The sequence below is a fragment of the Typopeltis vanoorti genome, chromosome 9 (genome assembly GCF_054136105.1).
Source record: "Typopeltis vanoorti isolate ZY-2024b chromosome 9, IOZ_Tvanoo_1.0, whole genome shotgun sequence".
In the NCBI taxonomy this organism is placed as follows: domain Eukaryota; kingdom Metazoa; phylum Arthropoda; class Arachnida; order Uropygi; family Thelyphonidae; genus Typopeltis; species Typopeltis vanoorti.
Window position 1 is genome coordinate 40,135,543 of NC_143557.1, and position 18,087 is coordinate 40,153,629.

General features: G+C 33.4%; 1 protein-coding gene across 2 annotated transcripts in view; it reads right to left on the bottom strand.

Moving 5' to 3' along the window:
• Positions 1-18,087, bottom strand: part of Prp31 (pre-mRNA processing factor 31) — a 274,807-nt gene that overhangs the window by 200,903 nt on the left and 55,817 nt on the right. For both annotated transcript variants that reach the window (XM_090398337.1, XM_090398338.1), the window contains exon 4: positions 12,894-12,977. In XM_090398337.1, the coding sequence (XP_090254463.1) occupies positions 12,894-12,977 (84 nt within the window). The remainder of the gene's footprint in view (positions 1-12,893; positions 12,978-18,087) is intronic.

An 18,087-nucleotide genomic window follows, 5' to 3' on the forward strand; every position in this document is an offset into this window, starting at 1 on the left:
TCTTCCTATTTTAAGTAAGTCAATCTCAAACTTTTACTGGCAGGATATGCCAGAAAATATGACAATTGTTTCAGATTGATGTCATGCCTATAGAAGCCACAGTATTTTCTTTAAAAAATTTCAGGTGTTAAACTTGAATCTCAGATTTCTGGCAAATTTTAAAAATGATAAAAATAAGTTTAAAAACTGTTGCTAACAATGAATAAATTAAAACTACTGATTCATCTTGTGATTTCCAAATATAGTTGTGAAAGTTAAAGATACCAAGCAATTTTATATACTTCTATTTTGTTCTATTTTGTATATTTTGTATTCAATAATTTAATGAAGAATCACTTGGAAAAAACTTAATTTTTTTTTCATAATTTCTATATAGTTGTGATAGTGTTAACCATAGCAATATCTCAAAGTGCAAAAATTACAGGAAAGCCAATTAACTCATCTATAAATTCCAATGCTTTTGCAAGAAGCAGGAGTGGTTGATAATAAGTCAGGAGTCAATTATATTATTTTGTACTTTTTGTATTCAATAATTTAATGAAGAATCACTCGCAAAAAACAACTTTTTTTTCATAATATTCCGTGTTAAATGACCTTATGATTTCTAAGTGCATTCGCAAGTACTCAGAATTCTTTCTGAGTGTAACTTTGGCACAGATGAAATGATTCTGATTAAACTTAACAGAGAACAAGAAATTGCAAGCAATTTTGATTTCTGTTAAAATTGGAAATGGATTATTATGAGTTAGAGTTACAAGTGATTGCTCAATTATATTTGGTGGATTCAATGACTGCTGAACCTCAGTTCGCAAGTCCTTGAATGGATTAATGGATTAGCATGCCAGCTAACTCCTGAAACAACACTATGCAATTATGCATTCAATTAACTATACTTTCAGTTAACTGACCAGAAAAATTTCATTTCCAAGTGCAATTACAAATTGAAATATTACCAAAGTTAATGCACTCTCTTTTAAATATCAAATCATGCACACAAAAGAGGTCAAAAAAACCTAAAACTCAAGAATGCTATGTGTAGACACATGTTAAGAAGAAGGAATGAATATGTTAATGTGTTACAAGGAAAGCTGCTACAAACAACAAAGGCAGATGAAGTGAAAGAAAAGGCATATTGTATAAATAAAAAAAAAATAAAAAATAAAAAAAGGAGGAAAGAAGTTCATTCAATAAATTTTTGAAGGTGAACTGGAGCGAACAACTAATATTCATATTCTGCATGCATAGAAGAAAATTGGGAGTATACACTTATACTGAGGTGGAAAAGCTATCAAAAACCTGCAGAGCAGAAAGCTGGCTGGAGTGGATGATATTTAAAAAATGTTGAAATATGGAGAATAAAAGTTTTCCAATTAGCTAAACTGCGTAACTGAGAAGGCCTGGTCAGCAGAAGGTTAAATTCAGATGATTGAAATGCAACTTTTGCAATATCTTTCAATAAAAAAGGGAAATAAAATTGAATATGGGAGTAGCACATTCTTCTGAATATGTTATTCAGTAGGGAATACCTCAGTAGGAAAATTATTCCTATGAAAGATTTATGCAAACAAGTTTTCATTGGTATTTGCAGCATATACCAATCATATAATAACTTATCAGGACACAAGAAGGATTTATATTAATCTAAGATTAAATTCTTCTTCTAAGCTCTTTTGATAGTCACTTCTGGTTATATGCCTCAACCACTTATCTCCATTTTCCTCTGTTGAAAATCTCCCTGATGCCAACATTCTCTAACCATCTCCATCAGGTCATCGCACATCTTCTCTAAGGTTGTACATGCATTTGTCTTCCTTCATATGGATGTCACTGGGTGATTAGATTAATTTATTACTAACCAAGATTAATAATAAATTTTCTAATAACTACATGTTCTTATACAGTAAAATCTCTTGTAACCGGCACCCAATTAACTGCAATACCAAAAATACTGCAATACAAAAGCACTTTTGACGGTCTAAATTTAAACCTAAAATTTAAGCCTATGAGATAAGAAAAATATGCAATGGGCTTGCATTCTGGCAACACTGTTGTATGTACAGCTGAGTCACATGGGACATATACTCCCACTGGTTAGAGAGATCATGTGGATTGTTTTGTATATTGCACAGCCAGAACTCATGCCAACAAACTACATTCATATATGTATGCTCCTAGCCCATGTTGTGTCGCTATGGCTACTCCCACGAAACATAACAGAAATGTTCTCACTCTCAAGTTAAAACTCGAATTGCTGAAGGAAATGGAGAGAAGTGTCAACATAACGAAATTATTGGAGGAATATAAATTTGGAAGTTCAACTTTGTAAAACGATACAAAGAAACAAGGCAGTCAACTCCAGAGATTCATGATGCAAACAGAATTTACAAAAGCTGCAGAAAATTGGAAAACTGTACACCAATCCTGGTGTGAAGAGTTAGATCGTGTGTTATACGAGTGGTTTGCCCTGAAAAGATCAGAGGGAGCTTGCATTTCTGATGGGTGGCTTAACCAATTCAAAGAAAGGCATGGAATCCATTAGTCAGATGTGTCTGGTGAACAGAAGAGTGCCAATGAAGTGTCCGCAAACGAGTTTATCGAGCAGTTTCAGAAAATTGTGAATGAAAATAATATAAATGCAGAACAAATATATAATGCTGATGAGAGTGGATTGTTATGGAAGTATCTTCCCATGTCAACTTTGACTTGTGCAACAGAAGCCTCGCCAAAGGACTTTAAGCAGAACAAGGACCACATAACTGTGGTGGTATGCACAAATGCTGCAGGTACGCACAATGTAAGATTGTCAGTGGTAGGCAAGTACTGCAATCTACGACACTTTAAAAATGTAAAAAATCTGCCTATCCATTATCAGACACAAAAGAAGGCATGGATGGATTGAGACATATTCAAAAAATGGTTTTGTAATGTATTCGTGCCCAGTGTGAAGGAGCATTTAAAGGAAAAGGGTTTACCACCAGACAGAAAAGTGATTCTTCTGTTGGACAATTGCTGCGCCTATCCCCCAGACTTAAATGTGAAAAACATTTGTGTTATGTTTCTGCTGCCCAGCGTAACAAGTCTTATCCAACCAATGGACCAAGGAGTCACTGAGAATATAAAGATGCACTACCGCTCCCTTTTTATGTGTCGATGTGTAAACTTTGAAGGTAGTGTTCAAGATTTTTAGAGACAGCTCACATTGAAAGATGCCATATTTACTTTGTCTCTTGCCTAGAAGAATGTAGAGAACATTACTTTACATCACTGTTGGTGTAAATTGTAGCCAATGATCATGTTTGAAGATAACAAATCAAGTGACGAAGATTTTCATGGTTTTAAAACATGTCCTGTGTCTGACATTTTGGATTTAGTAACACATTCAGAGAAGGTTAGTGTTAATGAAGAGGGGGTGCAGGCTTGAATGGATGTAGACAATTCCGTTCCCGTCACACTCTCTCTCTCTATGATGACAAAATAATCGAACATGTACTAGGAAAGAAGAAAGATGAGGAGGAGGAGAATGAAGATGAGGAAAGTTATGTGGAAGGAAGCTGAAGAAGGATTGCAGACTTTCATAAGATTTGCCAAGCAATGTTCACCTATGTCAACACATGATGTTATGCAACTTCGTTGTATACACAGTGAATTTTTTTTAAAGATCTGGCGACAATCTCGTAAGCAGGCAGACATTCAAAGTTATGTTATGTCATCGCACTAAGAAATTCACAACAACTTTCATGTGATAATATGTACTGTAATTTTTAATTGCTGTTTTGATTTTGTGAAATATAAAATTATGTATGTGTTTTAAATTTTAAAAATCCACACGATTTTTGATGTTATTTATTAAATTATGGCCGGCAGATCAAAAAACATGACCAATGAACTTCGCATGCTGCAATTTCTATAGATGGCATCACAAAATATGAACAGCTGAGTTCTCGAAATATATATTCAATTATCCAGCAAAATCTTGTATCCGGAATCGGCGAAGTCCTGTTTTTGCCAGTTAAGAGAGATTCTACTGTAGTTTTAAAATTTATACAAACATCATCATTATCAAATTCCTGACATATATCTTCAGGGGGTGCACATGATCTTATGACAGTACTACATGAAAAGTTACATCATTACTAACTTTTCTATCAACAATGTTCCTCCAGATTATCTGTCGACATTCAATATTATTAGATCTTATATTTCTGTCTTCTAAGTTACTGTTTACTGTATATTTTTTCCTGCCATTGTAACAAAGAACACTTGTTTAGTTAATCTTTGCTCTCCCATTCTGTTTAAGTGGCCAAATCACCCGAGATTAACTATGCTAACACATTCCTGAATGCTAATCATGTCAAATACTTTCCCAATATCCTCATTTTTAATATAAAACTTCCAGCGCCAGCGCCTAGTATTTTTCTTGTGTGTGCGATTAATATTCGACACCTTTCCAAAAAAGTTTTTTTTGAATAAAGTATGAATAAAACGAACAGGAAATGAAAAACAAATGAAAGCCGCTTTACAGTATAATGTTACCTATGAATTAGTCCTGCTTATACAAATTTTTTTTTACACGGAACTCAACAATTAATCATAAGTTGATTTATGATACATCAAAAAATAAAGAAGAACTATTTTAGGTATATTTTCGTAAATTTTAATCAAAAATTACAGTGATATAATCGGGTCCAGGATACAATTTCGGAATTTATTTGTTCGTTTCCGGGAAGATCTGAAGCGGCCCGAACGGAAGACGATATGAGAGTCCTGAGAAAGATTAGGAGACTGAACATGTGGCATCAGTAGAAGGATTCAGGCCCGGCTGGTGGTGTGTGCAAAGTGTGCAATATACACAGGGTCAAAGACTGGAGACCACAGATATGAGAGTCCTGAGAAAGATTAGGAGACTGAACATGTGGCATCAGTGGAAGGATTCAAAGTATGAGATAAGAGTTTAAACGAACAACGAATGATACAGAATGGTACATACATTCATAATTATATGTACCATTCTCATTCGTTGTTCGTTTAAACTCTTATCTCATACTTTGAATCCTTCCACTGATGCCACATGTTCAGTCTCCTAATCTTTCTCAGGACTCTCGTATCTGTGGTCTCCAATCTTTGATCCAGTTTTATTTCTAACCCAGTTCTCAAATCCATAAGTTAAAATTGGTTTGAACACTATCCTGTATACAGCTAGTTCAGTGTTTTGACTAATTTCTCTCTCTTATTCCATATAAATTTATTCAGTTGACTCCTTACCATACCAGCTTTGCTAATTCATTAGTCAGAATTAGCAGTTCCGAGTTTAATTTGCCATCTTCATTAAAAATTGTGCCTAAATAGCTGAAATATTTTACTTGTTCTACAGGTGCTCCCTTCAGGATGGAGTTGATGTTTTCAATGTTTATGCCTGTTTTCACTGTCTTTGTAATGCTGATTTTCATACCAAATTTATTACAGCAATTATTCAATTTGGTCAAGGAATCCTGTATACTTGTCCTGAATTTATTAAGGAGCATAACATCATCTGCATAAAGTAAAGGGCCGAGATCAACATCTCCAATCTTGATATCAGAATTGATACCACTTTCCTTCATAATGTCGTCCAATATAGATGATGAATAACAGTAGAAATAATATACACCCTTGTCACATAAAATACACCCTTGTGACTTAACATCAAACCATCTTCCTATATTTCCTTCAATTATAACTGCTGATTTACAAATCAAATAAAGGTTATGTATTGCTTGATATAATGTATCCATTTACACCATAACTGGAGCATTTTGAGAAGCTTTCCTCTTGACATTTCATGTGCCTTTTCCAGATCCACAAAACTTAAATACAGATCCTTATTATATTTCCATGATTTCTCAAGCATTTGTCTTAAAGTGAAAATCTGATCCTGACAACCTCTGTTCAGTTTTTTCTTCTCAAAGCTTCTCCACCACAATTTTTCTTAGCCGATTCTCAAGAATGCTTGAATAAATCTTACCAGAAACACTCAGTAGAGAAATTCCTCTGTAATTCTCACATTCAGCTTTATTCCCTTTTTTTTTTTTTTTTATAAGTGGGCACTCTACTCCAATCATCTGGAATTATGCAGTCTAGCCACTATAAAACTTTTATACCTTTATATTTTAGCATTTCTGGTCAAATATGATCTACTCCAGCTACCTTTCCATTTCAGGTTTGTGATAGCTTTTTATACTTCACATACAGATATATATTCCAGATGGCATTCCTGTTGAGTATTTTCTGCCACCATGCTATCACTAGTTTCATTTAGCAATCTTTCAAAGTAATTACTCCATACATCAAGAATATCTTTATCCTCAGTTTTTTCATGTTACAACTTTATCATCTCTGCTTTTACAGTACTCTTTCCTTTATTTCTGAGCTTTTTCAATAGCCTCTGGAATATTTACCATCTTCCTATTTATTTTCAATGTTCTTATCAAAGTCTTCCCATGACTTTATTTAAATTAAATGGATATTAAATCCCTTGTGGGATTCCCATGACTTTTGTTTAGCTAATTTTACACAATGATTTGCATTTTTCTGTGTATTCTCCAAGATCACGAGGTGACTTACTTGCCAGGAACTTTCAATATGCTTTCTTCTTTTCCTTGACTGCCTCCTTAACTTCCTGAATCCGGAGTTGATTTTTCTATTCTTGCAGATTACTTCACCACATGACTCTCTGGCTGAATGAGAGTTTTCTTCAAGGATTTGCCTGGATTTATTTCCAAGGTTTGGTCCTTGTTTTCAAACTCTGAGTTTTTTGTGAATAATATTTTTTGTATTTGAGCCTACAGTTGACGTCTGATAGCTGTTCAACTTTGATTCATTTCAAAACTTTCTTAGTCCTTTTCAATATGAAATTCAATTTTATCTTGCTCAACAATAAATGGTGATCACTTCTTATTTCAAATCCTATGTATACTCTTGTGTGCTGAGCTAGTTGGAAAATATCACTGTCGACAATAACATAGTCTAACGTTTCCCAAACTATGTTCTGCAGAAAGTGAATAAGTGTTCCGTGAAAAATTATCAAAATTATTATGAGTCTGGAATGGCTTTAAATACTGCAACAAGTTCAAACATGTTTGAAAACATGGCACCCCTCACTTTGATTGCAGATTGTGCTATGAAGGCCAGCAAGCGCTGGCTGACAGCCGCCCACGGTTGTCGACACCTCCGAGTACAAGTGAAGTATGGAGGTATCTATGCTAGAAAACGTGTGGTCACAAGCAAGATCAACGCAATGTGTTGCAGCCCAGCAAGACTGTAGCGTGCACTGTCGCATTTTTTGCGATGCGATACAGCCTGCTGTAGTGATAGTGTTCGCTTATCTCTACACTGAATACAAGATCGATGATACTTGACTCTAACCAAGGTGTTCCGTTAAAATTTCAGGATTTGTGAAGTGTTCCATTGTAAGAAAAGTTTGAGAAACCTTGACATAGTCAACTAGACTTTTCATATTCCTTACATTTTCTCTCCATGTGAATTTGTGTACATTTTTATGTTTTGAACATGGTGTTAGTGATAACTAGTCCATGTCCTGAGCAGAAATCTAACAGGTACATACCATTATTATTAGCTTTGCTCTTTTCTCCAAATTTTCCCAAATCATTCTTATATGTCTGGTAATCATTTTCTACTCTGCTGTTTAGGTCAACAAGGACCAACTTTTACTTTTTCATTGTCTCAGCTGCCTTTTGTAATACCCTGGAAAAATTCCTCCATTAGAACTTCTGTGGGACCATAAGCACAAATAAGTTTCATTGTCCAGTTTCCGATTCTGATATCAGCCCACATCACTATTCTTGATATTGCCTGCCATTCAAGATTATCCTCATATTTAGTGCTATATTATAGCTACTCCTTCTTTTTCCTAATTGCCATTTCTTGAATATAACATCTTGTATTTGTTGCTCAGAATGATCTCTCCTGTTTTGTCTTCTTTGTTTTGGTAACATCTATTATGTCAATCTAGTACTTATCCAATTCTCCCGCTAGTTCCATTTCTTTTCCACTGATGCTTCTTATGTTGATGGTGCCAATCTTCATCTCTTCTGATGTTATTTGGGTTTGCTCCAGTAGCTGACTTTTCGCTGTTGATCCTGGTTTCCTGACGTAAACAACAGGTGCCTTGTTTAACAGGGTGATACCTGAGCCAGTATGAAATTCCATCATGTTGTATCATCATTTTGAGTTATTGTTTAAGTCAATAAGAATACAATTTGCTTGACTAAATCCCAAACTACCAGCCCATCCTCATTTGTTCAGTATCCAAGTTGATACCTAACAGGGTGCCCCAAGAAGGTGAGAACTGGACATCACATCAAAAGCCATGGATGGTTCTCCACAATATCCCCAGAAGGCCATGTGAAAGTCTCTTCCAAGTTATCCAGCCTTGACCCTTAAGCACCCCCCTTATACAAGCATATTTGAGAAAAGCATGGAAGGGACATCAAAAATGAGCTATTAAGCCCATACAAAAGTTGTGATCAGATTTTATACAAAACAGAAAAATACAAATCCTTGTATTTGTATTTTTCAGTTTAGTAGTTTAGTTTTTCTATGCAATTTACAGAAGATGGCAAATTAAATATGGAAATCCTCGTAAGTAAGGTAAGGAGTCAGATGAATTAATTATATAAAATAAAGAAATCAGTCAAAACACTAAATTAGTTGCATATAATTTATGCAGTGTTCAAACCAATTTAAAGTTACATCTGAGAGCTGGGTTAGAAATAAAACAGCTGATCAAAGATTGGAGATGACAGGTATGAGAGTTCTGAGAAAAATTAGGGGAATGAACAGATGGCATCAATAGCAGAATCATATCAAAATGAAGTTTTTAGGAAGAAAAGTAACATTGTTAGCATTCAGGAATGTGTTAACAGAGCAAATCTCAGGTGGTAGAGTCACTTAAACAGAACAAAACTGGAAAGGTTAAAAAAAAACAGATATCTGCTGTCAGAATGACAAGAAAATACCCAAAGGACAACTAAGATCTAGATCAGTGGTTCTCAAACTTTTTCTGACTGCAACACACTTTATAAAGTAAATTTCTGTCATGGCACACCTGTATTCATTGCTGGACTTTTCTGTAATTAACCATAAGTTTATAGTTTTTATAGTTTACACAACACTGACTATAGTACATTCCTCAGCACTTGATGATATAATCATTGTCATATTACTGGTGGTCGAATTGTGGCACTTTAGTTCAGCATTTGCAGCAAAACATAGCAATGTTACATAAATATTTCAATATTAGGCTAGCAAAAGTTTTCATACAAATATAAACATATAAATAGGCCCCCAATATATATATATATATATAAAGGAGGCTCAAGAAAGAAGTATAGTAACTATAGCACAGTGTTTCTCAAAATTTTTTAGCTTGTGGCACAATGCTTCGCTGCTGCCAAGGTCCATTAGGTGAATCGTAGTTTGAGAAATACCTTGAATGCCAGCAGTGGGTCTGCAATCCCTTTGCTGTTACTAGTTAAAAGAGGCAGAGGAGTTGACAGAACATCAGGATGATCAAACTTTTCAGCTCAATATAATAAATTTAGTTTAATCCTTTATCCAAGTGTAAGCAAACAAAGTTTGTGCATGAAGTATACGCAACTGAAGGATGATCAAGACAGACTGACGTAGTTAATAAGCCTTATAAGATGACCAAAAAGATGTTATCATCATCAAATTCCTAATATGTATTTCAAGGGATACCCAGGATACTGTTAACCCCACCTTCGTCTATACATCCAACCTCTTAGTTAAGTCTAGCCTGGAGAATAAGTTAACTACATTTATGTATAACTTATTTCTGTTTATTGGTTGGTTAAAATGTTTTAAATATGTGTGAAAAAAAAAAAGTGAACACGCACACACACACTGAAAGACTGCTAAATAAAATAAGCACTGACAGCATAGTGGCAGAAAACACATAACAGGAATGCAATCAGCAATACACATCAATACTTGAAATAGAAAAGCCAATCAATCAAAAACCTGAAATCTGGAAAGGAAGATGGAGTAGATGATATTCGAGCAGCGCATGCTCGAATACCATGCCCGGAAATGCTCAGATATGGAGGCATAAAAGAAAATATGTTTCTGAATTATGCAGTGCAGTGGCTGCACTGCATAATTCAGAAGGAATGAGAAGGATTGAATTCTGAATGACTAGAATACAGTTCTCATAGCATGCATCTATACAAAGGGGAATAAAACTGAATGTGAAAATTACTTGGAAATTTCGTTACTGAATGTTCCTGCTAGGATTTATGCAAGTATATCTGAAAAGTACTTAAGAAAAATTGTAGAGATCAAAATTTTCCATTTAAGAACCAATTGTGGAAAAATCATGGAAATATAACAAGGTACCAAACGAAAAGCTCCTCAAAACATATGGTATAAATGGGACATTATATCAAGCAATACTAATGTCTACATATGAGTTGTAAGTCAGCAATTAGAACTGAAGGACTTAAAACAAAGGTGTACATTATCTCCACTTTTTATTCATCATCTATATGGATTACATTATTAAAGAAAGTAGCATTAAACTGATATCAGAATTAAAGCTGTTAATCTCAGCTCTTTACTTTATGCAGATGATGATATACTTCGAAATAAATCCAGTACAAGTCTGCAAAATTCCCTGACTACTCTAAATAACTGTTGTAATAAATTTGGTATAAAAATCAGCAATAAAAACAATGAAAATAGACAGAAACATTGAAAATATCAACTGCATCCTAAATGGAGAAATGATATATTTCTGCTACTTAGCACAATTTTTAGTGAAGATGGCAAATTAAATATGGAAATAGGCAGTTATGCCTATTTCCATGGAAATACGTTTATGCAATTGACTCCTAATTGAGTAATTAGGAGTAAATTGAATGAATTTATATGGAATAAGAGAGAATTAGTCAAAACACTAAATTAGTAGTATACAAGACTGTTCAAACCAATTTTAACTTGTGAATCTGAGAGGTGGGTTGGAAATAAAACACTTGACCAAAGACTGGAGACCACACATATGAGAGTTCTGAGAAAGATTAGAGGCATGAACGGATGGCATCAATGGCAATATCATATTAAAAACAAGGATATTAGGAAAATAACTTGACATTGTCAGCATCCAGGAATGCGTTAGCAGAGCTAATCTCAGGTGGTATGGTCACTTAAACAGAATGGGTGAAGAAAGATTAGCAAAATAAGTGTTCTCTGCCAGGTTGGCAACAAAACGACCCAGAGGAAGACCAAGATATAGGTGGATTGATAAGGTACGAAGTGCCTTAGACGATAGAAATATGAGATCTGATAATGTTGGAGTCTTGACAAGTAACAGACTGATTTGGAGGAAAATTGTAGACAGGAAGTTAGTAATGATGTAATTTTTTTCATGTAGTACTATCATATCCTGTACACCCCTTGAGGGTACATGGCAGGAATTTGATGATGATGATGATTAGTCTATTTGTAAGAACTCCAGATCTTACATTTTAGTCTTCTAAGGCACCCCTAACTAATCAGTCTCTACATAAATCATTTTCCTCTGGGTCTTGTTTTTCTTGCTATCCTGGCATCAAACATGTTGTTTGCTAACCTTTCCTTTCCTATTTAAGTAATTCTCATCTTAGGGTGGTTTTGCTTACACATTCTTGAATGCAAACCATATCAATATCCTTCTTAATATCTTCAATTTTCATATGATTCTACCATTGCTGCTGCTGCTGCTGTGATCAAGTGTTTTATTTTAAAACTCCACTCACAAAGATGCAGGCCCTTAAAGTTAAAATTAGTTGAACATTGTCTTGTATGTTGCTAGTATAATGTTTTTGCAATTTTTATGTTATTCCATATAAATTTATTCCACTATGCACAATATCACCTTTGCTAATTCTTTTGTCCATTTCCATATTTAATTTGTCATCTTTACTTTAAAATGGGTCCAAAACAGCCAAAATCTTTTTAGATCTCTGACCTACTCTATAGGTTCTCCATTAGGGATGTGTTAATATTTTCATGTTGCTCTCTATTTTCATAATTTTTGTCTCTCTTTGTGCTGATTTTCATGCCAAATTTGTTATTCAACTTAGTTAAAGAATCCTGAAGAGTTGTAATAGATTTAGGAGAGGTGATGTGACATCTGATTTTGTTATCAGCCTTTCAGTAAATAGGACTGTCATTAAAAAAAAAGTTTCCTACTTATCCATTCCTTGACTCAACTTTTCATGTTATGATGAAAAGCTCTTGCTAATCTAAAGGAAATACCATAAGTTCTTACAATTTAAATAACACTTAAATTGAATAACTTATCAAACTTGAGCGATTACCCATCGCTAATATCTCTTTAAAGTCGAGCTCAGTGATAACCAAAATAAAATATAATTGCTGCATGATTCCAAATTGCTCTACTTTACTTTTCTGATAATTCTGTCATCAATTTCTAATTCTTCAACTTCAATTTATTAGAAAATAGAAAAAGTCCATGACCTACTCTTTGAAAAGTGCAGAACAGAATGATACCGACTTATTATTAACAAAAATTCTCAACAATCATGAAATATTTTTATGGCTATGTATTTCCCATGTAGTTTTCTCTCAAAAGATGTATAAAACTAAGAAAAAAAAAACATTTTAAGTTTATTATTTAAAAGTGCATACTACTTAAGAAATAATAAGCAAATAATCAGAGAATAACTTTGTTACATAGAATCAAGAGGTTCATGAATTTTGAACCAGCAAATATACAGGATGCATTCATAGCAGCTGAACTATAATATGAAACATCAAGTAGACTAAATTAAATTAAATTTAATTTAGTTTAGAACAGATTAAATATACACACTTACTTATTTCATTATCAATTTCAACTGCTAAATTATTGGCTTCCACAATCAACTGATATTCTGGATCTGCTTCAACAGGTCCAACAACTAAAAGAGACAAGTATTAGTGATTAATTTCACATTTTCATCTTTTCATTGTGGACAAAATTTTCTAGGTAATGAGAAAAAAAACAAAAAAAAATAAATAAAAACAAATATTTCCAAATGAGTGAATTCATAGTGCAAAATAGTAATTAACAATATAGACAAATTAAATGTTACTTATTATTTTTTATGGCTATATAGCCTACTTTCGTTTAGGAGTGCTCCATTTTTACAATGTCATTGGCTTTTTACTCAAATCTTAGGGCATTACATGATGTGTTATAAAACTAATATATGAAGAATAATATAGGAGGAAATATGGACATACCTTTTTGGATGTTGTTGGCTGTCTCCTTATCATGGCGATATGCATTCATCTGCTGTTAAGCTGTAAACGGGAGGGGGGGAAAGTGGGGGTAAGGCAATGGTGGGGAAATTTGGGGAAAAGTGGGGGAATTATTTGAAAATATTTTTGAAAAAAAAACAGGAATTTTTTTTGTATAAAATTATTATTATTAAGGGTGGGTATCTCATCACCATGGAGAGGAAATCTTGCTTTACCAATTTAATATCACTTTCTACAATAAAGAGAGCTGAGCTGGATAAAGGATATTCTTAAATTATGCTAACCTTAACATGATAACTAATATTTAAGGAATTGACAGCGTATACTAGAAATATAGATTAAATAAACTTTAATATATACTTTCCGATATTTCGGCGAACGTCACGTTGCCATCTTCTTGGGAACTTACTACAAAGACAACGTGACGTTCGCCGAAATATCGGAAAGTATATATTAAAGTTTATTTAATCTATATTTCTAGTATACGCTGTCAATTCCTTAAATATTAGTTATCATGTTTTACCAGCATATAAGCCTCTCAACAAAAAGCTAACCTTAACAGTCAAGAATAGATCTCTCTTTTCACAGAATGACACTCATTATCTTTACTAGCACAAACAGCACATTTTGATAGTCTCCTTGACTGCCAAGGTAGATGGTGTTGGTGTAGATGATGATTGTAGTTGAAGAATTGGGTGGAGACAGAGTTGTAGAGTAGGTGCCCTCCCTTGATGAGTCTTTGGACTCCCTGGAAGTGTCACATTTTTTTTAATTGGTTTTCTGAAATATTCACACAATTACAATAATCATCTTTAGTGACATTCAACTTGTAATTTTTACAAAATTCAGCACTAAGTGCTGCATATGCGATTCATTTTCTACACTGCATTTCAATTAAAATTTTTAATACTTTTTTGTGTCTTATTTTACAACACGAGTTCTTCTAACATTAACAATGAAGATTACACGGATTTTTTGAATAATGGATAATAATAATAATAATAATAGTATAATAATGTCACAGATAAATTACATACATATGATTATTACAGAAATTTTTTTGGATGTTTACACATTATGTATAAAATGACAATTTTTCTATTTTCATCATACAGAGTATTTACATATTTACAATTAGTGCATATTATACATGATGCTCTGCACATTACACTGTATGCAGTTAAGGCACATTATTTGTTTTCAATGTTTTTTTCTTTGGATACAAATTCATATACTTTATATATATATATATATATATATATATATGTGTGTGTGTGTATCTTCATTAATATTATATGCCGTACTGATTGTTTTGTTACATAATTTACAGTCTTTGATTATGAGGATTATGTATTGATGAGTGAGATGGATTAATCCCACCTACTTCACAGCTTAGGTTAGCTTTTATGAAGAGAGTGGGATCAGCCTTCGCTATTTAGGTTGTTGTTACTGTTTATGGATGGGATGATGATGTGATTTGTGATGTGTATATTAGTGTTAATGGTATAGAAACTTTGTTGGTATATTTTCCAGAGTTCGTGTTTTAATGTTTTGTAGTTATCTATGTGTTTTAAATTTCTTGGTAGGGTGTTGAGTAAGGCAGGTATCTGATGTGATCTCACAAAAGACCCATGTGAATTGTTGAAGGGTGTAGGAATGTAGGGAGTTGTTGTAGGTAGTGTTGTACGATGTGTGGCTCTGTTGTTTCGATAGGCGATGTTGAAGTAATTTCTTATTAATGTTATGTAGTGTTTCAGATTTTTAGTACTCAGGATTCTGTATATCGCCACGTGCTGGACGGATATTGGTTGTTGAGTATTAGATGTCCAAATCACTGTTGACACAATTTTCCTATGTAATATTTCATATTTTGTTATGTGGCTGTTTGATGTGTTTTGCATAGACTGTAATATGAGTAGGGATTTGCAGATACCATGATACAGGAGTTTTTTTTATGTTAGATGAAATAATGTCTTTTACTTGGAAGAGTTTTGCTGCGATGCTCCGGAGTTTGGTATGTAGATATTCTATATGTTTTGGTCATTTAAGGTGGCAATCTATGTAGAGAGCAAGGTATTTTGCATGTGTTACAGGTTGGATTTCGGGACATTGGCAGGTTTTTTTGTTGTTAATGCAGCGGTATATGTGACAGTGTATCGATAGTGGTGTGGGGCGCATGATTCTTGGGTATTATCAACATCTGTGTTTTGGTGCAGTTGATTACAATTGCGTTTTGGTAGAAGTATATTGTGATTTCATTTAGGTCTTGTTGTGCTTTGGAGAGAGCCGTGTTGATGTTTGTGTGGATTGCTAGTAGTGCGATGTCATCTGCGTACTGAAATATTTTACTTCTTATGGGCATGTTATGAACATCGTTAATGTATATGTTGAATAGAATGGGTGATAATATGGCGACTTGAGGGACACCGTGTTTTATTCGTATATCCCTGCTGTGACATGTACCTATTTTTGTTACTTGTGTTCTGTTTGAGTGGTAGTTCCTGAACAATGTATGCAGTGTTCCTCTTATACCTATTGAGTATAGTTTGGTGAGTAGTATGTCGTGTTCAAGTGTATCAAATGCATTGGTTAAGTCAAGCAGTATAAGGATAGTGTACTTGTTTTTATCGAGGGCTTTGTTTATTGTGTCGCCGATGTCTTCTAATAATGTGATGGTGCGTTTTGTGAGATGATGTTGTACTTCTGTAAATAGTTCTGTAGTCTGGTTTTTTTCTAGAATTTTTGAAATGATTGGTAGGGTAGCTATTGGTCTGTAGTTCTGAGTAGTGTTTCTTTTACATGTTTGTAAATTGGTGTAATTATTGCAGTTTTTAGTTGTTGTGGAATAATGCCAGTGTAGAATATTATGTTCACAAGTCTCAAAAGTATTGGATTTATTTGTTCAAAGTGTGTTAAAAGGTCTGTGAGTCTTATTTTGTCTATTCATGGAGTGGTCTTTGGTTTAAGTTGTAAGAGTGCTTCTTTCAGTTCCTGTTTTGTTACAGGTGGAAAGTACATAGTTTGTTGTTGACTTTGTGTTGGCAGTTTTTTGTTGATCGTTGGTAGATTGTCTTTTTTGAATTGTGTGATAAACATAATAATAAAAAAACTTGCTGCCAAACCTACAGTAACATGAGATTCAGCTGTGGGAAGTTTTCGGTATTGAGTCCACATTATTATATAATTAAAGAGTTTAATAAATAGTTTTGTTATGTAGGCCAGATAGGAAGTTCAGGAGAGATACACATGTCTGAACATGTAAAAGATGTCAAAAAAAGAAGAGAACATAAATCAGGCCTGGCATTCAACACAACCACTACTGGCCATCAAGTACTTTGGCAACAAACAAAAATGTCATATACTGATTATAACTGTTTTACAAGGTCTTGCAAATGCTTAGGATCCCTACATAATGCACAAGGTTTAATTTTACATCAAATATGGTCTGCTTTCATCAAAACTTTAACTGCCACGGACCTAGGATATAACACGCGTGATACCACAAAACATGAATGCAACAACTAGCAATGTTCCAACACACATACAGTAATGAATTGGCCATTTGTATTCTGGTTTATCGATATGTTAAAGTTGTGAAGTTATCTAGGCTTTTATTGTGTAAAACTTTTATGTACCAGCATCCCTAATCATGTAAGCCTTATGACTTACGAAACTCAGGTTTTAATTGCTTATTTAAACTCTTTAATTATATAATAATGTGGTCTCAATACTGAAAACTTCATACAGAACTGTTAAATCACAGAAAACGTTTGCATGAGCTTCAGCTGTCCAACATGCCTTTATATTTGAGCATTTCTGTTTGAATATCGTCTATTCCAACTGATTGTTCTCATTTTCATGTCTATGATGGCTTTCTAGGTCATGAAGTGATATTTACTTCTGAATGCGTCGGGTGCTTCAGGATTTAATTTAAGGCTTGTTTTGGTAATCTTTCTGCTTTCATTCTTTCAACGTGTTCCATCCATTTATGTTTACATTTATTTTTATTTTACTGATTCCTGATTTAATTCTTTCATAATTTCTTCATTTCTTTTGCGATCAAACTGAGTATACTTTGCAGTTTTTCTCATAAACTTCATTTCAGCTGTTATTAATTTTTGTTTGTCTTTTTTGTTTTATTGTCCAGATTTCACTTCCATACAATAGGACTGGTAGGGCTAATGTATTGTATACTTTTAGTCTAGTTTGTTTTTGTAGTAGGTTAGGTTTAAATATAGTTAATTACACCTGTTATTTTTAAATATTTTGCAATTTTTAGGTTTATATCTTTTTCATTTTCACATGTAATCATACATCCTAGGTAGAAAAACAAATTCACATGTTCTAAAATCTTATCTATTACTATTTTAGTTCTTAATGGATCTTGTTCTTTAAAGGCCATCGCATTTGATTTTTCTGTTATTATCATTCCATAATCTTTGGCTATTTCATTTAAAATATCTTTCTGTAAGTTACCTTCAGAATTTCTAATTATTATTTGGTCAAAAGCAAAACGAGTGTGTTGAAATTCACAGTAGGAGAAAGTTTAATACCTTGATGGAAGTTTTTATTCCATATTATTATTTCATTTAGATAAATATTAAAAAGAGTTGCTGAAATGGGACATCCCTGTCGGATTCCTTGGTTTATCTCTCTCAGATATGATAGTTCATAATTTAATCTTATTTGTATTTGATTATTTGCATATATACTTATGACAACTTTTAGAATATTATTTGGTATTTCTCTTTCTTTTAATATGTTAAA